The following is a 21,696-nucleotide window of genomic DNA, read 5'->3' as shown; positions in this document are numbered from 1 at the left end:
GGCTCACGGAGCCACCAGCGGTCACCAAGAGGGGCGAAATGCGTCCACGGCAAAAAAAAAAGAAAAAAGTTAAGATGCTTTATCGCCACTGTTCTCCAATTATTGTTGAGATACATGAGGATGACTCGAAAGCACAAATGTATGTTTTTCAAAATGTTGAAATGTTAAAATTGCACCATCTTTCAGGCCATTGTTTGTCTTTCAGACTCAACACTTTATATAAATACATATATACATTTACATGTGTACAGATTTTTTATATCTAGATATATATATATATATATATATATAGAAAGAGAGATTTATATAGATAGATACATATAGATATCTATTCATATGAAATTTTGAGTCTGAAAGACAATGACCTGAAAGATTGACTGGTGCAGTTTAAACATTTCAACATCTTGTCCTTTTGTGTCGTAATATTCTTGCCTATTTGTTTTTTAATTTATTGAAGACTTTATATCAGTAACTGATTTTGTAATATACACATTGGTCTATGCATTTATGAATCACCGATCACCTATTTCAACTTCCTCCATGTGCCGAACCATGCTGACAGCAATCCTTCTATGATTTGCATAAGCAGTTTGACTCGTCCAATACAAAGAGAAAGGAAGAAGCACCGCTGTTCAGCAACACTGACTTCAGCATCGCTATCAAGCCCTCTATGTACAAACAGTTAAACACAAAAAATAACTTCATGTTCAAAAAAAACTGCAGAAGGAAATTGTTCTCCTTTTTAATTTACAAAATGTACAAATTTCAACTTCAAAACTGAAACATTATTTGTTCATTATAATAAAAAAAATAATAATTTGCCATTATTACAGTGAAACTGGATAAAGTTTGTAAGCGCATGATTTCTGCCCCCCCTGGGTAAGACACACTAGAACACCAGATAAAGTAATGCTGGTTTTAACATTTCCCATTTCCCTGATACCTGTTTCAGTGTGGCTGCTCTGCGGTTGATTGAACTTTTTGCTCATCCCAAATGAGGAAATACGGCTGAGCTGAAATCATCATAAGATCATAAACAGATTGACCAAACAGTGTTTGTGACTCTGTTCAGGGAAAGGCACCGTCAATCGACCGCACAGCAACAAGGTAAAGTTAGTCGGCAACACTTCAAAACGTTCAAGTACATGCAACATTATTTTAACAAGACAGTAAGACAGTCAGTCGGGGCCATCCTTGGCATCACCGCCTGCACAGTCCAGCAAGAAGCCCCAAACACTGACGACTTTTATCTTCCAGCTGTGACTGATGTTGAAGCTGCCTACTCCGCTGATGTCTCCTGAACAGGAACTCCGACAGTCTCAACAGGTGGCAGTGAGACAGAGGAGGTGGCGTCTTCAGCCGAGTACAGATCCTGCAGGGAGAGGGGGTTTACATCAAAAATGTATTCAACAAAAATCCTTACATGTTCAGATAAAAATGTCTGGTTCCAGAGAGGAATGATGCGGTAGCTAAAACCAATTTTAATCAAACATTAATTAAATGATATTTTGGGCATGATCAAGTTCAAACAGCAGTATGTCGTGGCACCCCGGTTGAAATCCACTGCACTTATAATTAGTGTTATTAAGAAAAATTTAGAAAAACTTAAGAAATATGGTGTGGCAGCAAATAAATACGCATATTAAAGCTATAAAATCTATCCACGGGTTACTGGCATTCACATTCACAAGCTCAACAGCTGTCATCAAAACACAAAAATAAAAACACAAAACTGCCAATGAAAATGCCTCATTCAAAATATGATCTAGTTATTAAATATGTATTTACCTATTCATGTTGCATGTGCAAATCTGAAGCATTAAAAGATAACAAACAGTGTACTTTAAAAGTTAAATCACAGCACTATTTGAAGTCTTATGTTGGATATTAAAGGATATTTAGAAAGAACTCACCTGAACATCAGTTAGTGAAAGCGGCCTTTCTGCTGGCTGAGATTGAGGTGCTTCACCGTCTCTGATGAGTTTATTTTGAGAGAGCTTTTCATTCACTTTCAGCGGTTTAGTCTTTGAGGGCGATGCATCTGATTCAGTGGGTTTAGTTTTCGATTTGGTGGCATTAGCAGCAACACTGCTAGCACTTTCCCCTTCTAGCTCCTCTAGTGTCTCATGCAGGCTTTCTGAATCTGACTCAGCGGAGAGATTCTGCTCCGCCTCACGCAGCTCCGCATCCATCTCATCCTCACTGTAAGGAGGCTCGGCAGTGCCCAGTGACTCCACACCCATCTCTTCCCTGCGTCTGTTGGGCTGCCTCTGACGAACCTGGTTCCTGTGTAACCGGCCTTCAACGGCTTGTTGCATTGGGGCCTGTTGCGGTGCGTCCCCTCCTGCCGAGTTGTCCCCGGCCAGGATCCTCTGGACTTGAGGCTGCGGCGGCTCGAGCTGTGGAGGAGGCGGATCCCCTCGCGGGCGACGAAAAGGTGCAGCGATGCCATGCTGGAAGGCTGCCTGCACGCCTCCATACATGCAGACCTGTTGAAGAGTTAAATGAATATAACAGTGTAGAGACCCATCATTTGATCTCGAGTGTCAATGTAATTTCCCAAGGGGTCCTTACCACAATGGCGAGCACGATGGTGAAGAGAACTGGGATCTGCAGGGTAATAGGTAGATCTTTGAGGAGTGCAACAAGAAACTCACTGATCCCCTGTCCAACATGCTTTAGCGGCTCTGTGATGAAGGTTGTGATGGTCACCGCGATCGCCTAAAGAGAGCGAGGGATGTTTGAAATGTACCGTTTATCATTATTATGTCATTATTACGCAGCATAATACAGCCTGTATGTGCAGTGAAAACTCATACATGCAATCATAGCGAGCTACCTTGGTTGGAGGAACCAACAGAATGGGGTTGACCATGAGGACTTCATAGTATTTCTTACAAGGGTCACCTTGAAGAGTCAAGGTGCTTCTGTACCACTCTGCAAGAAAACATCCACAGACAGCAGAGGGGGCTGAGACAGCAACTAAATAGAGTTCATTCAGTGGAAACTAGTGTCTTTTTTCAAAGGCTTAGTAGTATCACTGTCAGTAGAGAGTGCATCCTCTCCAAGAAAATCTTTCAAAACACTGAGATTTTGCACATTAAAGGGTAACATCCGTTTTCTGTTTTTTTTTTAAACTAGACCATATGTTCCCATGTTTGTGTGTCTAACGGGGACAACGATTTTTGAAATTGGCCCAGTATTGAGCAAGAACACCGCAGACGGCAGCCAATACACGGGACTGCAATGTAATTGCTTGGCACAATCTTCAAAAAGGGGAAAATAGGGTCCAGGTTATAAAATACTGACGTTACCCTTTAAATGTGAATGGGGGACAATGGTGTTGAACCGATATATGGAGCAGCAGGAAGGAGCAGGACCACAACTCACTTTCATAGTTTCAGATCAGTCCATCAATAGCCCCAACAGGGGCCTTTTAAACATTATGAGTGAGAAACATTTTCAAATCACTGCTGTGTGTGAAAACCACGCGTGTCCACATTTGTCGATTCTGAATTTGTTAAACAGAAAGATTAAAGCAGCTATAATCCTTATTTTCATACTAAGAATGTATCAAATGATAGTAGGTTGACGGTACGTAATATACTGTGTATTTATACTTGTAATTGGCTCACCTTTCAAGCTATCGCTCCAGTCAATTTTCTTCACTCCAGTGCATTTTTCATAGACACTATCCATCTTTGCTATGTTGCTTTGGTGGTCAGCAAAGGCAATCTGAAAAGAATGTAATGGTACTTCAAACTTATCCGTCTAAAAAAAAAAACTGAATGACAGCTGAACAAGAGCTAAAGAGCTTCACCTTGTACAGATATAGCCAGTTCCAGATAATACTGACAAAGAAGCTGACACCAAACAGTCTCCTGAACTGCATGAGCCAGGACATCGTTGACCACAGCTGAGTGCATATGATGGCCACTATAATCAGAACACCCAGACCAATCTGGAACACAAACAGGCAGAGTACAGCTTCACTGGTTGCACGAGATGGAAAAAAAACCAGAAATTATTAGTCGACTAATCGATCAGTCGACTGGCAATAAAAATAATCATAATAAACTGTTTTGATAATCGATTGAGCTTACTTTTAAGAGTGTGTCAAGCTCCACACCAAAGGTGTCTTCAAAACGCCACTTCCAGGCCTCGTAGTCATGTGGTCTGAGATCTACCAGTATCTGACTGATGGCATTGTCTAGAGCGCCTGTTCTCCAACTGTCCTCGCCCTCCAGCAGTGCCTGAATCTCGGCCATGGCTTGGGTGGAGAGTTTGACTTTGGCATCATAGAAGACCTCCGAGGAGTCACTGGGCTGGGGACAAAAGGGGACAGGTAGCACTGTCAAATATAGGCCACATGATGAATGCAAGTAAGGTTCAGTGAAATGGATGTATGGTCTAGCAAAGACATATTCAAAGCCACATAACACAGCATAATACATGTGAAATGCCCACTTACCAAACCAACTCTTTGTATTTCCTTCCGGAGTCTGGTAAGGAATCGTTTGAACACTGGATTGCATGTGGGCTGCTGTGAGACGAGCATGATTTTCTTCTTTAGTTCTTCAATCTGAATGAAAGAAAAGCACAATATTTGTGATGCCCAACAGATGTTACGCATTTTTAATTCAACACACATAGGCTATTATAGACTTCATACTTCATTGTTTGAAGCACTTCAAATGTTTGTACAAAAAAGTACGAAACAAATAAAGAGTGACATATACAGTCAGGGCCATAAGTATTTGGACTGTGACACAATTTTTCTAATTTTGCCTCTTCACACGACTCCAGTGGATTTGAAAGGAAGCAGTCAATATGTGGTTGAAGTGTAGACTTTCAGCTTTAATTCAATGGATAAAACTAAAATATTACATGAACCGTTATGGAATTATGGGCATTTTTATACAGTCCCCCACATTTTCAGAGGCTCAAAAGTAATTGGACAATTGTCTGACAAACAGTTTCATGGCCAGATGTGGTCGGTTCTGTCACTATTTCATGAAAATTTATGCCGACATCAGGATTCAAAATGTTAAATTAGCATTTGGCAGCTGGTCCTTTGAACTCTCAGCATGCGGACCAAAAAGGTGTCAATGCAAGTGAAGGAGGCCATTGTTAGTCTAAAAACACTTATCAAACCTATCAGTCAGATAGCAGAAACATCAGGATTGACCAAATCAACAATTTATCCTTTAACCACATATTGACATTTCAAATCCACTGGAGTCGTGTAAAGAGGCAAAATTAGAAAAATTGTGTCACAGTCCAAATACTTATGGCCCTGACTGTATTACATACACACAAACATGGAATACAGTTTATAAGAGAATGTTCCAATTTACATAATAATTTGACGTCCACAGCTGTTTGCACTTGTAAACATCGTGTCATTATTGCAGTTGAATTGGATGTAGCTCAGTATCAGGTGAATGTCATTAAGATATTTGGTTAGAACAGAGCCTTACGGCATTTGATCATCTTAAATAAATACATTTGTGGAGTCCAGCCTTGGTTTGAGATCATTACAGCTGTGTGTCACGCCTCTTTTATGTATTTAAATGTGCCGAAAACACCAGGAATCAAGTTGGCACAAAATTGGGAAATGAGAAAGACCCTCAGTGTTTTGTTTAAGAACAACCAGCCGGACAGGTGCTTGTTCTCAAGAGGATGTGAACTTATACTTTGCAGAGTGAAGGAAAGAACAGTGTCTTTGATGTCTCCAGCAACCTTATGCTCATTCACTTTTAAGGATGCTTAAATAGTATTGTCACATATAGTCACAAACCTGTCTCTGTTGATCCACAACTTGAGAGCGACACGACGTCAGGTCCACCTCGTTGGAGTCCTGAGTATACTCTCTTCTCTTGGTTGGGATATTGGCATATTCTGCTGGCTGCAAGGCATTATGTTCAATACACACATATAGTCACAACGGAGATATCAACATAGCTTCCGAGCATGCAGGTCAACGTTAGCAAATGCAATTGGTTCAGTATATATTTAACATCATCCAACCTCTGCAGGCTTCCTCATCGTCTTGGTGCTTGCGTCGTAGTTGATCATATCATAAGGGTCTATCCAGTCGTTGTCCGCCTCCTGTCCTGTGGCAGCCAGAGACAGGCTGCACACCAGAACAACGAGGAGCATCCTGGCAAAGAGAGAAGGGCACTTCCCCAACTAACCGTCCTGCGTTAAAGATAGCTACGAGAGGAACACCTCAAGGAAAGTGAAAGCGAATAACGTTAACTAGCTAAACATGCTAATGGTAGCTGCTATGATAACATCAGACCCACCGACTCAACCTCGACTTTGAAGACACTTTGATACGCGAAGGCTTCAATATTACGCGTAATGTTAAATACTTTTCACTCTGATCTAACTACACAAGCAGCTCGGTGCTACAATCACAATTTACCGCACAACAGAACCGCTTTACGGTACAACCATTTGTCACGACTTACGTCCACCGCAAAGGCTCATGGGAGGTATAGTTTTTAGAGGAAAAAGGCGCACAAAAGCAGAACTCACTTCTCTCTACAACAATTATATTTTGGTCAATAAGTCTTAAATTCCGTTTTGCGAAATGTATAGATTATTTTTTTTTTTTTGCTCTGGAAGAATACAATTTATTGATTTATTCTGGAAGAGCAATTATCTTCTTAATGACAAAAACAAGCGAGCGAAGGACTTTGCAAAATTAGCGGAAAGATTAACGTGAGACAACATCCGGTTTTCAAAAGAAGATGTCAAATAAGGGTGAAAGATTACTGTCAGACAACATCCGGTTTCCAAAATAAGATGTCAACTAAGATACAAATTGCATTTGTGGAAATAAGATTAAATTAATTATATTAACATTAAGTATAAAACATGTTACCTGCGAGTTAAAGGGAAAATACAACTAATTTGTGTCTTTATTCTTTGATTTGAGGGTTGCTGGAAAGATAATGAAATTAATAATATCTGACTTACTGATATGTATGTGTTCAGGACATTTCTGACCACATCCAAACAAAAATCAAACATGCTAACTGTACCAATTAAGATATTTTATGAAGTACAAACTGAACTGAAATTGCACCTTTAAATAGCTCATTTCTGAAATGTTTAAGGTGCTATGAAAATATTCTTGTCAATATTTCCATACAATGACTGATGTGTATGTGTTCAGGACATCTTTGACTCTGCACAGACTGAAAATCAGACATTTTTACTGTACCAATTCAGAGATATTTCTAAGTAAAAGTCATAAATTTGAAACAGGTAGATATCTGAATGTTTGAAGTGTTATAAAAAGTATTCTCTCAATAATTCCAAACAATGACTGATGTATATATGTTCAGGACATCGTTGACTCACCCCATAGAGAAAATCTGACATTTTTAATTTCCCAATTAAGAAATGTAATCAGGGGAATGTAATCAGGGCATTGTTGACTCCACCCATATTGAAAATCAGAAAGTTTTACTGTCACTAAGAGAGAACCAGGACATTCATGAGACAATTTGTCTAATTTCAGATTAGATTTTAGAGGAAATGGTGCATAGTTACAAAATCATTTCACAACAGGTTAATAGCAGACCACCTCAAGGTGTCACTCAGATAGAAACCAGAACATTCTGATGTAGCATTTCAAAATTAAAGCCCTTCAAAATCTCATTCATGAGACAATTTGTCTAATTTCAGATTAGATTTTTGAGGAAATTGTGCATAGTTACAAAAACTTTTTAACTCCAGGTTAATAGCAGACCACCTCATAACTAAACAAATGACTATTAAAGAGAAAAAGCAATGTTAATATATCAAACATCTAGAATAATTAAACAATACTACTTATTAATTAAATAACAAAATACTAATATCAAATAAATAGCTCCAACACCGTCAGTGTTTCATAGCCTCAAGAACACAAGATGAGCAAATTGTAAAACTACAAAGGGCTGCCCCTTCTTAATCGAATAAGGGTTCTTTAGGCTATTAGTTGTTTTTAATGCTGAATTCCTTTTTTATTTTAAGTGGTGCTTTTGTATGATTCCCTTTGGAGAAATTTGTTTTACAGGTATGACAATTAATTCAACTAATCAATTAGTCTGGGAAAACTACCACATAGCTACCATCACCTACACAATAAACACCTAAATACATTCACCCAAAACAAACTTGGTGTAAACAATGCAATTTTGCAAGTGAGAGTGCACCTCTCACAAAGGTCGAATTTTAATTATTTGTAAGGCCACAACTAACTATAACTGGGATAAGTTTCCAACTCAAATATTACCTGGGCTGTTTAGGTGTGAAACAAAAAACTCAAAAGAAAAATAAATCTTGCCCTCCAGGTTAAACAGTTAACTCATAACACCAATATCAAAATTAATTATTTAATCCTTCATGTCCCCATACTGGCCACCACTCTGTAACAATTCACCTAATTATATTAACCTAAAAAGGGAAAAGTATATATACGCTAAAATTAAAGGGCACGGGCGGATCTGAATTGGTATACAGACACTACATCTGACTGCATAACATAGTTGAAGGTACCAAAACACGCTGAAAGGTCTTCTCTATTATTCGCTATAATGACAGACCACCTCAGACACAAAGGAAACGACACATGTTAGTTAAATATAACATATATTAATATAAAGCAAATTCATACGGCATACGGGTTGCAGCAGTTACAAAATATCACTCAAACCCCGAGTCCCATCAGTTCCAAAAGTTCCTTAAAGTAACGCAAAACAGTCCGATGACAAACAAACAAATCCCCAAAACAAAGTCAACAACAGGTGGAAGCGTGGCGAGACGCCGCGGTTCCTCTGTCCCCAGAACTCACGCAACCACCACCGCCCATTTAACTGCTGGTCCTCTGTGCCGTTTCCTATCCTATCCCTATCCTGTGTAATAATTACAGGCAAATAATAACATTCCCAAGTACAGCACTTTATATCGGTGAAGGAAAATAACCCACAGGTTCCCCATTCACAATTGCTGCACACACAGGCAGACTTCGGCGATCATGACAGTGTTAGCAGCAACACTGTGAGCACTTTCCACTTAAAGCTCCTCTTGTGTCTCATGCAGGTTTTCTGAGTCTGACTCAGCGGAGAGATTCTGCTCTGCCTCACGCTGCTCAGCATCCGTCTCATCCTCACTGGAAGGAGCAGCTATCTCTTCCCTTTGTCTGTTGCGCTGCCTCTGACGAACCTAGTTCCTGTGTAACCGGCCTTCAACGGCTTGTTGCGGTGCGTCCCCTCCTGGCTGCGGTTGCTCGAGCTGTGGAGGAGGCGGATCCCCTCGAAGGCAACGAAAAAGTGCAGCGATGCCATGCTGGAAGGCTGCCTGCACGCCTAAATACATGCATACCTGTTGAAGAGTTAAATGAATATAACAGTGTAGAGACACATTATTTGATCTCAAGTGTCAATGTAATTTCCCAAGGGGTCCTTACCACAATGGCGAGCATGATAGTAAAGAGAACTGGGATCTGCAAGGTAATAGGTAGATCTTTGAGGAGTGCAACAAGAAACTCACTGATCCCCTGTCCAACTTGCTTTAGCGGCTCAGTGATGAAGGTTGTGATGGTATATATGATCGGCTAAAGACAGAGAGGGATGTTTGGAATGTAACTTTGTGTGTGCCATTCCCAAATTAATGCAGATATTCAAAACAGATACCAATTTTAAAACAGTATAGTTTAGGACGATGTTGAATGGGAACACATTTATATGACAAAGGGAAATGCTTCATTCTATTTCCTCAATACATTTTTCAGAATTGGAAAATAAAACAGCATTACCATTTGTCATTATTATGTCATTATTACGCAGCATAATACAGCCTGTATGTGCAGTGAAAACTCATACATGCAATCATAGTGACCTACCTTCAATGGAGGAACCACCAGAAGGGGGTCGATCAAGACGGCTTCGTAGTATTTCTTACAAGGGTCATCTTGAAGAGTCCAGGTGGTTCTGAACCACTCTGCAAGAAAACATCCACAGACAGCAGAGGGGGCTGAGACAGCAACTAAATAGAGTTCATTCAGTGGAAACTAGTGTATTTTTTCAAAGGCTTAGTAGTATCACTGTCAGTAGTAGAGAGTGCATCCTCTCCAAGAAAATCTTTCAAAACACTGCAAACAATAAGATTTTGCACATTAAAGGGTAACATCTGCAGATGGCAGCTGCTAAACGGGCTGCAATGTAATTGCTTGGGGCAATTCTTCCCCGTCCATGTACGTCCACTAAGTGCTTGTTTTAGCCACAGGCTCAGATTGTTTTGTGTCTGACAACATTATAGAAACGAGTCTACAGAGGAAGTCAACATGTTTTCGTTACCTTTCGCTTGATCCGGTCTCTTTGTTATTGTGTCTAACCAAGTCTCGCTCAAGGAGAAGTCTCGTTCTGAAATATGGTGACTTATTGCAGCGTAACAAACAAGATGGCTGATTATTTAGCTGATTTTCACAATGTGAATGAGGCTGCAATACGTTTTACTCTGGCTTAAGACTGGAACTATTTCAAAAAATGTTGTCCCCATTAGTCATTTAGAAAAAAAAGGGAAAATAGGGTCCAGGTTATAAAATACTGAAATACTGTAAAGCAGCTATAATCCTTATTTTCATACTAAGAATGTATCAAATGATAATAGGTTGAAGGTACGTAATATACTGTGTATTTATACTTGTAATTGGCTCACCTTTCAAGCTATCAATCCAGTCAATTTTCTTCAGTCCAGAGCATTTTTCATAGAGACTCTCCATCTTTGCTATGTTTCTTTGGTGCTCAGCAAAGGCAATCTGAAAAGAATGTAATGGTACTTCAAACTTATCCGTCTAAAAAAAACTAAATATCTGAATGACAGCTGCAAGAGCTAAAGAGCTTCACCTTGTACAGATATAGCCAGTTCCAGATAATACTGAAGAAGAAGCTGACACCAAACAGTCTCCTGAACTGCATGAACCAGGACATCGTTGAACTCAGCTGAGTGCATATGATGACCACTATAATCAGAACACCCAGACCAATCTGGAACACAAACAGGCAGAGTACAGCTTCACTGGTTGCACGAGATGGAAAAAAAACTGAAATTATTAGAGCTGCAACTATTAGTCGACTGGTAATAAAAATAATCAACTTGATAATCAATTGATAAGTACTTTTTGATGAAAAAATAGCAGAAACTGCTGTTTTCAGTCCCTCAAATATAGAGATTACCTGCTTTTCTGTTTTAAATCATATTAAATTGAATATCAGGAGATATCTAGCTCATGTTTCTCTAATACGACCACATTTTGAAAACCAGGATTCTTGTTTATGTGATGTTTAAGAAATGAGTTTACTGGAGAAAGCCGACATTTTGTGCCTTCTCGAATCCTTTCCTCGCCTCCTTGCCTCACGTCTTGGTCCGCCCATGGGAGATGCGAGCATTTAACAAATAAGACATAAGTATCAGGTGAATGTCATTAAGAAATGTGGTTGGAACAGAGCCTTACGAGGAGCTACACAAACAGAAAGTTTGATGAGGCATTTGATCATCTTAAATAAAAAATAATATGAAAATATAACGGAACATTTACTTTTGTAGAGTCCAGCCGTGGTTTGAGATCATTACAGCTGTGTGTCACGCCTCTTTTATTTGTTTAAATGTGCCAAAAACACCTCCGCAAAGAATACACCTGTGTGTCCTTGCTCATAGCTCCTCCAGAGAGCCTCCTCGATCCTCGAGATGGATTTTAGGAATTGAGATGTCCTTCAAGATGGAGCGCTGAGATCGATTTCTGGGTCACAAGCCGGAGGAGCGAGGAGCGAGGAGCGAGGAATCAAGTTGGTACAAAATTCGGAAATGAGAAAAACCCTCAGTTTAAGAACAACCAGCCGGACAGGTGGTTGTTCTCAAGAGGATGTGAACTTATACTTTGCCGGGTGAAGGAAAGAACAGTGTCTTTGATGTCACCAGCAACCTTATGTTCATTCACTTTTAAGGCTGCTTAAACTTGCCAGTCATGTGAAGCTCTAGTTTTTAAGTTGTATTTGTTGTTGTTGTTGTATTTGTTGTTTAATCTTTGCTAGTTTTTGCCAACTGTCCTTATTTGTTTCTATGCGTCTTGAATTCTTAAACAGAAAATGTCATTAATAGGGTGGTAAATGTCTGCAAGAACGGACAGGAAAAACCTGTCTGTCCTGTAGGCTATACTATTCCTATTCCAGGAACTAAAGATGTAAAGGATTGTCATTATCTGCACAGCACGCTAGCTCATACAACTTTTAATTCCTTTATTTAATTTCCCCAGAAGAACTTCGTACAAATGCAGATGCCATAAAGTCACAAACCTGTCTCTGTTGATCCACAACTGGAGAGCGACACGACGTCAGGTCCACTGCTGTTTTGTAATAGCTTTTTTATGTATTATTGTTCATGTCTTTCTTCTTTTCGCTGTTATATTATATTTATAGTTGTTTCACTCATAGGGACTTGTAGCATTACCATTGCATAGGAGTTACTGCAGGTGTATAAACCAAAATCCCTGAACAAACACAAGCCATCTCACACTCAACACAATTACATTATTTTTCTTTTCCTTATGTTGTTTGTAATTTTGTAAGATTTTAATATTATATAGGTGGAGGCTTCAAATAAGCCCAGTTGGCTAAACTAAACTTCGTTGGAGTCCTGAGTATACTCTCTTCTCTTGGTTGGGACATTGGCATATTCTGTTGACTGTGAGGCATTATGTTCAATACACACATATTAAAAGTCACAACGGAGATATCAACATAGCTTCCGAGCATGCAGGCCAACGTTAACAAATGCAATTAGTTCAGTATACATTTAACATCACCCAACCTCTGCAGGGTTCCTCGTCGTCTTGGTGCTTGGGTCGTAGTTGATCATATCATGAGGGTCTATCCAGTCGTTGTCCGCCTCCTGTCCTGTGGCAGCCGGAGACAGACTGCACACCAGGACAACGAGGAGCATCCTGGCAAAGAGAGAAGGGCACTCCCCCCAACTAACCGTCCTGTGTTAGAGCTCGGAGAACACCTCAAGACTGCAGCCAGGTGAGCCGTCATCCGCGGAACCTCGGTCACGTCAGCCGGCGCTTGAAATGTAATGCTCGTCTATTCGTGGTGCTACGGTACAGGTGCTTGGATAGCCCAAAAAGCCCGGAAATAGACCTGTATTTGATCAATAATTTGCCCAATTTGATACAAGTCAAAGACATTATTTTGTATATTATATGAAATCCAACAATAATAAAAATCTGGAGTTACACTGCTGTACTATCTTTAATGGAAAAAGGGTTCGAAAACTATAATATACCTAATAATACTCTTTGATCTGTAATAAAAACATTTCCTTGGTTAGCTAAAATTTCCATTGGAGTTCTGTTCATGATGACCCCATATATGTCCATGTCAAATTTTATGTAATTTTACTGTTGTTTTTGAGAAAATCAAAGGCAAAGTTAGCTCAAATGGCATTCATATTCATAAGTTCCCCATATTTGACAGGTTATAAAAACAAATCCATGAGGTTATATTAACCTTTCACTGGATTGTTGTTCATGAGGACCCTTACTATGTCCAAGTCTAATTTCATGAGATTTTACTGTACGATTTTTGAGAAAATTAAAGGGAAATTCAACTCAAATGACATTCATTTTCAGAATTCCTCTATATGACAGGTTATACAGCATATAGCTCTCAAATAAATGCAGTAAAAGAAAATACAAAATAGCAGAGAACAGATACATAGACAGCCAGTTGAACTGTGAGCTTTTAGAGTCAGTGTTTCATAACCTCAAAAACACAAGATGAGCAAATTGTAAAACTACAAAGTAGGGCTGCCCCTTCTTAGTCGACTAAGGGTTCTTTAGGCCATTAGTTGTTTTTAATGCTTTTTTCATGCTGAATTTTTTTTTTCATTTTAAGTGGTGCTTTTTGTATGATTGCCTTTGGAGAAACTTGTTTTACAGGTATGACAATTAATTGAACTTATCGATTAGTTGACAAAAATCATACGATGAAGAACTGTACGAAGTATAAAACACATGGAAGACTAATTTCCGCCATTTGTCTGTGCAGCGACTATCAAATCTGTTGTAACTGCTGCATCTGGACACTGAACATAGATCACACTTAAACACTTGATCACACCTGGGAGCTCCCAAGCGCAAGAGTCTCATACTGTCCTCTTTTCCAGATAGAAAATGACTAATGCAACTTCTATAGTTTATAATTGTTTAGCTCATCCTGATGAGTCACTACCAGCACAAAGCATTATGAATTATTAAAATCTTTCAGAAAATTGAAGTAATGAAAAAGTAAACTGCATTGTTTTCTTAAATCACAGGAAACGCTGAATGAAACATCCGACAATTTTTATTGCAAAAATGTGTATAGAATATTTACATTAATAGCAACATTTATTCACCCGTTTACTAGGTTTTACTTGAGATTGCCATTTACAGTTAAGCTGTTCAGTGAAACCACTTTGTTCACAGAGTTCAAGACAAATGATCTACATCTTTAGAAAGACATGCCAGAACACCAGCCTTTAAATACCACAGAATATATCTCAAGGAGCTTCAGGAACCTCAGCAAAAAATGCTAAAAGGAGGGCATCATGTGAATGACAAGTCATTTTAGCCTCTGTACACGATAGAGGAGTCTGTGGGAGGCATCGTAGCTCACGAAGCTCCATAAATGCTGACCTGCAACATGAGGCCAGGCAGTGTTTAATAGTGAGAAAGGCAAGACTGTGAGAGCTCTACGGCTTTAAATTTATTTTCCTTTTCGCCCTTTACCGCCCTTCATCCCTCCTCTGCCACCCTTTGCCGGTCCTCCTTTTCCTTTGCCCCCTTTAGCGCGTTGCTCTTTCCTCTGCATCCCCCGCATGTCTTTCTTCATGCGACCGTCCACCACTTTGAAGGCTCCCTTGACGCCGGCGGGCCGCCTCACCTTCCTGCCAGCTCCCTTCTTGGTCACAACATATGTCACTTCTCTCTTCTCCTTCCCCAGGCCTGCTTTCTTGTAGATACTAACAGAATTGGGAAAAAGGGAGACAAAATTATTGAAATGACAATTGTCCTGTCTGACGCAATGCATTTAGTTTCATGGGGTCATTTTCTTTTGAGGTTCAGCTCCAACCCTTCACATGTGATGCCATACCTCCTCAGCTGAGCATTTTTCTCCCTCTCAGAGATGTCCACTGTGTCGACCACTGCTTCTGCTTTCTTCTTGGCCTGATCCATCTTCTTCAGCATCTGGAAAAGTCACGGAGAAACTAACAAATTAAGATCTACAGAAATAATTTGCCTGAAGTTTCCATAACGTAAAAAAGGTTTTGGGTGTTTTTTCCATCTTGAAACTGATCCAGGCCCTGTAATGATTTCAATCATGATCTAGCTTTATGTCTGATCTTTTTTTGGCAGCTTCAACTTTTTTCATCCACTGCTGCGTCAATTGTACTTTTCACTGATCTTACCCTCCTCTTCTTCCTGGCCTTGGCCTCAGCAACTCGTTTGATGGGTCTGGCATCGATCTCCTTCCATTTCTGTTTGTACTCCTCCACCATCTCCTTGGTGACTGGCACCGGCCTCTTCCGGTGTTTCTGTTCGTCGGTCACGAACCACTCTGGGACCTCCCACTGCTCCTCGGAGCTAGCAAACCTGCAAGAGCATACAATCATAAAATCAGATAATGTGTGTAAATTGAAGGCTGATAAAAACACTGTGTTGTTAATGCATGTGGCACCTGGTCACAGATTTTACTAGTAAAGAGAATCACATTATTTTTAAAGAAGTCTGGTGTTATTCTAAATTTCTCTTATTGTCTTCCCTACTTTTCCGTGGCACTCGACTTTAACAAAGGCCCCGGCACACTCATTTATGGATGTGCCACACAATGAAACACACCTGTGAAAGGAGCCGTCCATCAGGTCCCTGGTTCTCTTCTTAGACGTGGCAATCTGACAGCCCAGGGCCAGGCCCTCTGCATTCAGGATCCTGGCTCTCTTACCTGAAGAGCACAGAAACCACAAACAAAGTTACACAAAAACATGAAGCTGGACAACTGTTACTGGCTGCATTTATTATACATGTATTCATTCATCTTGGTTACTTATGTAACCTTGTTTTGAATGTGTCACTTTCCAAAATTTAGAATGTGTGTAAGTTGGAGATCGCCAGCTTAACACCTGAAATATTAATGTTTCATATACTCACTGGTGCTTTCTACAGGAACAACCTGTAAGTCACGGTCATTGGTCTCTCTTGGCATCCCACCAGCCCCTTCACTGGCCTGCTTCATCTTGGTAATCTCCCTGGAACAAGCAGCAACATACTTCATTATTTATTTGTATATTTGTTTAGTTGACAATAGTAAAAACACAGTAAATGACGTTTTACTTCTCATCATCGCTGCTGTCATCGGAGTCGCTGCCACTTTCCTCCTCAGCTTTCTTTGAAGGTGCCTTTTCCTCCTCTGGCGCAGCATCCTTCTCTTCCTGCTTTACCTCCTCTTCCTCCTCCTCAGCTTTCCTCTTTTTACCTTTTTCAAAAGTAGATCAAAACTGTCATTATTTTGTCAGTCGCAGATTTAAGAGAGCTACCGATGTTCTATACTCGATTTATGACCATATGCTGACGACCATGTGTGAATAAATGACTGAGAAACAGGGGAGGCTATTACTGGTTTTTTTGTTCTGAAGAAACTCGGTCTGTTGGAGTTCACTCTCTGCATCTCCTTCCAGGCCGATCTCAGAGAATATGCCCTACAAAGCAATAGGATGGCAGCGTCAACGGTCACAGATCACAAAGAGATATTAACTCATTTGCAGGTGCAGAACATGATACAATGAACATTCTACACTATATTACGTTGTATACTATGTATACGTACGTTACATTAGGGGAGCACAAATGGACGAACCTTGCTGAACCACAGGTTGGTCTCTCGTTCCTTCTTCTCATCCTTTCCCTCCAGTTCCACCAGCAAGCCACTATCCTGCCCTTCATCTTCCTCCTCTTCTTCAACGAACTTTACTCTGAAAAAAACCACAGACACAAATAAGCAAAAACTAAATAAGAGAACAATTCATTATTGATAGTATGCCCTTTGTCTTTTTACTGTGAGAGCAGGACATTATTTCCAAAACATCGACTGACTTTCATGCTAAATTACTTCACTTACTTCTTCTTTTGAGCCTTCATCTCCAGCTCTTTCTGTCTATGCTCCACCTCTTCCAGTTCGTCATCATCTAAATCAGAGGCCAGGGACATTTTATCCGCCTCGTCATCCTCTTCGTCAGACAGGTGGAGGTCGTCACCTTCATCTACCAGGCCCTCTGCCAGCTGCATGTCCCCTTTGGATAAATCAGCCAGGGCCTGATGGAGAGAAAGTAGCAAGAAGCATCAAATTAGCATTGGGGACAATAGGTTATGGGGACTGAATCATTATTTGCTTGTCTCCCCAAACACTAAAATCTTTTGGCAGGAGACATTAGAGATGGGCCGACAATATCTGCACCAAAACTGCAATCTGATGCCAACGTAAATCACCAAACACAATCAAGATTACATAAAAAGGATTTTGCCAACACAACCCAAGGGGGAGGTTTGCATTATTGTGCTTGTCTGTGTTGTCTTCACCGTTTTCTTCTTTATGCCGCTGAGGGAGAACATGGATGAGTCGTGGGAATCTGCTATGGAGACGCCAGGCAGGTCCATCTTCAGCTCTACCCTCTCCCTCAGCTTCCTCCGCTCCTTCAGAAGCTTCCTCTTCTTCCTGTTGGAGCATGACAGTTATACAAACTCTGTTTTCTAAAGAAATCTTAAAAATCGCATGTTCCAGTTTCTTATTTTTCCACTAAAACCAAATCAAACGGGAGAGGTTAACAAGATGACAAGTCTATTAAAGGGCTGCAGGTTCATTCAGTAATAGCTCGGAATCTTTTTCTTCACAAACCAGCCTGTGATTCTGTTTGTACTGCAACAGATAGTCGCAGAAAATTACAGAGAAAATTAAATCCTTATAGAAACAAAATAGTAATCCTGAACAGCTTTGTGTCGTACCGCTTGAGCTCAGCCACCTCCTCAGCTTTCAGTTCTGCCAGTTTCTTCTCCATCTCTTCCTCGTCATCCGACTCTTCTTCTCCCGCCTTCTTTTTCTTTTTGTCTGGTTCTTCCTCTAAATCCTCCTTTTCTTCATCAGAACTTAAGCTAAAAACAAAGCAAATAGGATTTGTTTTATTAATCTGACATGACACATTCTGGCAAAGATGTGAAATTATTCCATTGGCTTTTTGTAAATATGCTGCAAAGACTTTACTTGATCTCTGGGTCACGCGGTTCAGCCTCCCCCTTCAGTTTTTTGGCCAGGAACTTCCTCAGCTTGGACCTCCAGGTCAGCAGCATGCTGCAGGTGTGAGGATGGAGGAAAGAAGAACACATGCATGATTTACTCATTTTTACTCATCTCTTTTATTTCTCGAAGAAAAAAAAACAGCACTAAAAAACTGACTTACCGGAGCTCTTTGCGGCCCAAGACTTTGATGTCACGACAACACTCCTTTATCTCATCACTGGTGGCCGGGTGACACTCCAAGTCTGGGTTGTCAAAGGTGATCTGAGTGAAGAAGACAGAGGGAGAATTAAAAAAACAGGAGCGCTATTACTTAGCTTGATCTATCCCGTCTCTTCTCAGTCATTGTACATTGCATTCTGTAGACTGTAAATAACGAGTTCAGGATAATTAATCGTATGTCTTTCACTTCCCTCAACATCCTTCCCCTACAGCTGCAATTTACAGTATATAAAACAAGATTTTCTATGAAATGGCAGAAAAGGTGTGGACTTCCAGCATCACTCATTGACAAGTTAAAGAAATACAGATATCTCACCTCACTGGCTTTGTCCAGGAAGTCTATGGCATTGTCTGCTTTCAGAAAGGACGTCACTGTGAAAGTGTAGTAGAGTGTGAGATCACCATCTTTGTATCCCTCCGCCTGTAACAAAAGAGCAGCAGCTTAGATAGTAAAGAATGCAATATGGCTAGTAATATGTAAACAGCTATTCAGGACACTACAGGAAATCATGGGAAAGTCAGTCTTGTTGTTCTTAACAAGTTGATTGAAATGATCTGTTGATGATCATCCATTATTCCACCATCTCATACAGGGTACATGCCTTTGGCTTCTTGACGGGAATCAGCTCCTTCACAGTTTTGGCCTGCACCTCCACCTCTTTGAACGCATGTTTGGGGTCAAAAAACCTACTGTCGACTTTGTCTGGGGCAAGAAAACCTGGTAAGGAAAAGATACATTTAATTTAGTTCAGATGTTACTGTAGAAGTGTAGAAGAATTTCTTCTTTCTAGCTGCCACTGACCCTGACAGACGACAAAGATCTCGGCGGACTCGTTCCTAGACGCCTGCGGCTTGGTGGCCTGCACCTTCTTGAAGAACTGCTGGAAGATCCAGAGCAGTGGCTGATAGTCTTTGGAGCGGAAGACCTTGGTGACGAAAGTGCCCCCTTTGGTCAGAAACTCACAGGCCAACTTCATGGCCATGAGGGTCAAATGAGCTGAGGGTGGAGTAGGGGAAAAAAAGGGAGATTTTGAGACATTAGGTATGTGTGGTACTTGTATTTGAATCAGAACTATAACTGTATCTGTAAATCCTGACTTATGAAGATGTGTGACTGGAAATTTCTTGAAACTTGTGGCACCTACCTTGTGTGAAGGCATCATGTTGCCAGTTGGCTCCCACATTCGGGGCTCCGTCATTTAACACAACGTCGACCTTCCATGTCTGCAGTTCCTTTTTTATGGCCTGCATATGAGATAGAAAGTATCTTAACAAATCCACGTTGAAGCTTTCCTACAGTTTGGTATTTTAGAGAAATGTGATGCTTGGTAAACAGTGCAGGTGTTTAATGCCATGACGGAACCATCTGTGTCTCCGGCGTCACATTTGTTTGCAGGACTACATTGGTTATTCCTTGTATAATAGTGTATGCAGAACCACAGCCAGGACTGACGTCAGTGACGTGCTGAACTCTGCAGCAGCAGCAGCCTCACCTGTCTGCATTTGTCACTGGTGATGTCTTCTTGCAGCGCCACCACATTGGGGATGGGCCTGATGGGCACCAGGTCAACACCTGACAGGAAGAAATACTTTAAAAACAATATCCCAGTAATCAACATTAGATTGCAACTGAAAACAAGGCTTTTCCAAACAAACAATTAAAGACTTGTCAAAACAACTGAATCACAAAGCCTAAGCAGAGGCAGAACAATGTATTACCAGTTAATCATATTGATGACATCACACTCACCAATAATGAGACTTGACACAGGCATAAACTTGGTCGCCACCTGCAACCTGCAAGATGATTTTGATTGATGAGTTTGTTCTTGTGCTAATTATATTCCACAACATACATTTCACCCATCTGTCTTCCTGGGCAGAGCATACACAGGACCTCAACACTCATTACATTCCTCTGGGAAATCCTAAAATGGGAACATCTTTTTCCATTTTACAGCAGCATGCTGTATCTTCAAAGATATTTGCATCACTGTTGGAGGGCTCTTGTTGAGCTTAGTCCAACTGTCCAGAGAGGACATTTGTAATTACACAATGAACAACTCTAAATTAATATTGGAGGGTTGAACTACTAATTATATATAGACAAAAAAGTTCATTACAGATGAGATAGATTACAGAATGTTTTCTGACTGTCTATACATGTTTGACGGGATAGAATGAACCAGTGTACTCAAATTAGATTACATGTTTTGCCCTCTGTGTCTCTACAGTTTGGGCACCCCTGATTTTAGCCCTGGGCGTGTTGCTCATGTACATATAACTTTAATTTAGCATCTAGTCGGAAGCTCACCATCCACCAGGAGCAGCACACAGGTCGACCAAAGCTCTGGCTTTCTGTAGAAACTGAAATTTACGGTTGAGCTGGATGAGCTTGAAGGAAGAACGAGAGCGATAACCTGAAAAAGACAAAACATCATGTTACCAGACAGCTGACTCTCTGAAATCCTCATCCGGCACATCGTTATGTAGCGTTGGTGAGTTAGCTAGCAATCCTGCTAATAATGCTAACATCTACTCCTTAGAAGAGTGGTACTCTACCTGTTTCTTTAGCCAAATGGTAAAATTTATCCTTTCTGGTTTTCCCTACTTTGAGTTTCTTCCCCATCTTTATCGATGTGGGTTTTTTTACGCTATACTCTGGAACGGAAAATTCACACTTGAGTCAGACGTCCACGAAAACAACACGTGCGAATTTCTCGACGCATACATTCAACGTCACACAGCACGTGACGTTGTTTCTTCTTCTTCTTCTTCTTCTTCTTCTTCTGATTAGTTTCCCTGTGGTTTACGGGACGTTGCGACACCTGCTGCCTGTACCGCAGAGCAGAGCCGTATAATAAATAAACAGACGAAATCAAATGGTTAGAAGTCAAATGCAGTTACTAAGTTACTGTGCTTCAGTTCAATCATGTAATTTAGAGAAGCTTTCCACTTTTTTTTGTTGTTGTACTTTGTAGTCCACCACACATCACTGAATGCTACGACTTTTCTGATTCAGTTTTTCCATTCCAAACATGTAAAGTCCTAAAAAATATGATTCATTGCATTACCACCCATCAGTAACAACAGT

The 21,696-nt window shown here is 40.4% G+C and overlaps 2 protein-coding genes and 1 long non-coding RNA gene across 4 annotated transcripts; 1 reads left to right on the top strand and 2 right to left on the bottom strand.

Annotated features, from left to right (window-relative positions):
- Positions 1–726: 726 nt before the first annotated feature.
- clcc1 (chloride channel CLIC-like 1) lies at positions 727–6,464 on the bottom strand. Of its 2 annotated transcripts, XM_076088043.1 has the most exons (11): positions 6,031–6,464; positions 5,801–5,908; positions 4,472–4,582; positions 4,104–4,325; positions 3,821–3,961; positions 3,636–3,735; positions 2,840–2,937; positions 2,575–2,721; positions 1,914–2,489; positions 1,789–1,811; positions 727–1,372 (listed from the first exon to the last, which is right to left on the bottom strand). In XM_076088043.1, exons 1-11 carry the CDS (start codon positions 6,160–6,162, stop codon positions 1,201–1,203), a joined length of 1,830 nt encoding a protein of 609 aa, XP_075944158.1. In that variant the 5' UTR covers positions 6,163–6,464; the 3' UTR covers positions 727–1,200. The 2 variants fall into 2 exon arrangements, with proteins under 2 accessions (XP_075944158.1, XP_075944159.1); XM_076088044.1 differs by lacking the exon at positions 1,789–1,811 and having other exon boundaries at positions 6,031–6,462.
- LOC142946615 (uncharacterized) lies at positions 5,982–13,086 on the top strand. The gene is made up of 3 exons (XR_012953096.1): positions 5,982–11,843; positions 12,311–12,392; positions 12,873–13,086. It is a non-coding gene; the product is annotated as an uncharacterized LOC142946615 (long non-coding RNA).
- A 1,295-nt stretch (positions 13,087–14,381) lies between these two features.
- ftsj3 (FtsJ RNA 2'-O-methyltransferase 3) lies at positions 14,382–21,352 on the bottom strand. The gene is made up of 21 exons (XM_076088042.1): positions 21,165–21,352; positions 20,917–21,022; positions 20,353–20,399; positions 20,096–20,175; positions 19,748–19,847; positions 19,405–19,599; positions 19,205–19,320; positions 18,919–19,023; positions 18,544–18,644; positions 18,348–18,434; positions 18,092–18,238; positions 17,669–17,804; positions 17,211–17,404; positions 16,950–17,064; positions 16,710–16,791; positions 16,427–16,568; positions 16,244–16,341; positions 15,935–16,037; positions 15,505–15,688; positions 15,189–15,283; positions 14,382–15,057 (listed from the first exon to the last, which is right to left on the bottom strand). Exons 1-21 carry the CDS (start codon positions 21,229–21,231, stop codon positions 14,802–14,804), a joined length of 2,556 nt encoding a protein of 851 aa, XP_075944157.1. The 5' UTR covers positions 21,232–21,352; the 3' UTR covers positions 14,382–14,801.
- Positions 21,353–21,696: the final 344 nt, after the last annotated feature.

The sequence above is a fragment of the Anarhichas minor genome, unplaced genomic scaffold (genome assembly GCF_050575085.1).
Source record: "Anarhichas minor isolate MPS153535 unplaced genomic scaffold, ASM5057508v1 ptg000010l, whole genome shotgun sequence".
Lineage (NCBI taxonomy): Eukaryota > Metazoa > Chordata > Actinopteri > Perciformes > Anarhichadidae > Anarhichas > Anarhichas minor.
Note: the sequence above shows the minus strand (reverse complement) of the source record. Positions and strands in the feature narration are given on the sequence as shown.

Bases quoted from the DNA above. Each gene is read 5' to 3' on its own strand.
- clcc1 (XM_076088043.1), bottom strand. From the start codon at position 6,162: ATGCTCCTCGTTGTTCTGGTGTGCAGCCTGTCTCTGGCTGCCACAGGA. The intron at 3,736-3,820 runs GTGAAGCTCTTT...CATTCTTTTCAG, and splicing joins ACTGGCTATATCTGTACAAG to ATTGCCTTTGCTGACCACCA. The intron at 2,490-2,574 runs GTAAGGACCCCT...ACTCTTCAACAG, and splicing joins CCATCGTGCTCGCCATTGTG to GTCTGCATGTATGGAGGCGT.
- ftsj3 (XM_076088042.1), bottom strand. From the start codon at position 21,231: ATGGGGAAGAAACTCAAAGTAGGGAAAACCAGAAAGGATAAATTTTAC. The intron at 18,435-18,543 runs GTAAGTCAGTTT...TCACACCTGCAG, and splicing joins TTGGGCCGCAAAGAGCTCCG to CATGCTGCTGACCTGGAGGT. The intron at 18,239-18,347 runs GTAAAGTCTTTG...CTTTGTTTTTAG, and splicing joins CCGCGTGACCCAGAGATCAA to CTTAAGTTCTGATGAAGAAA.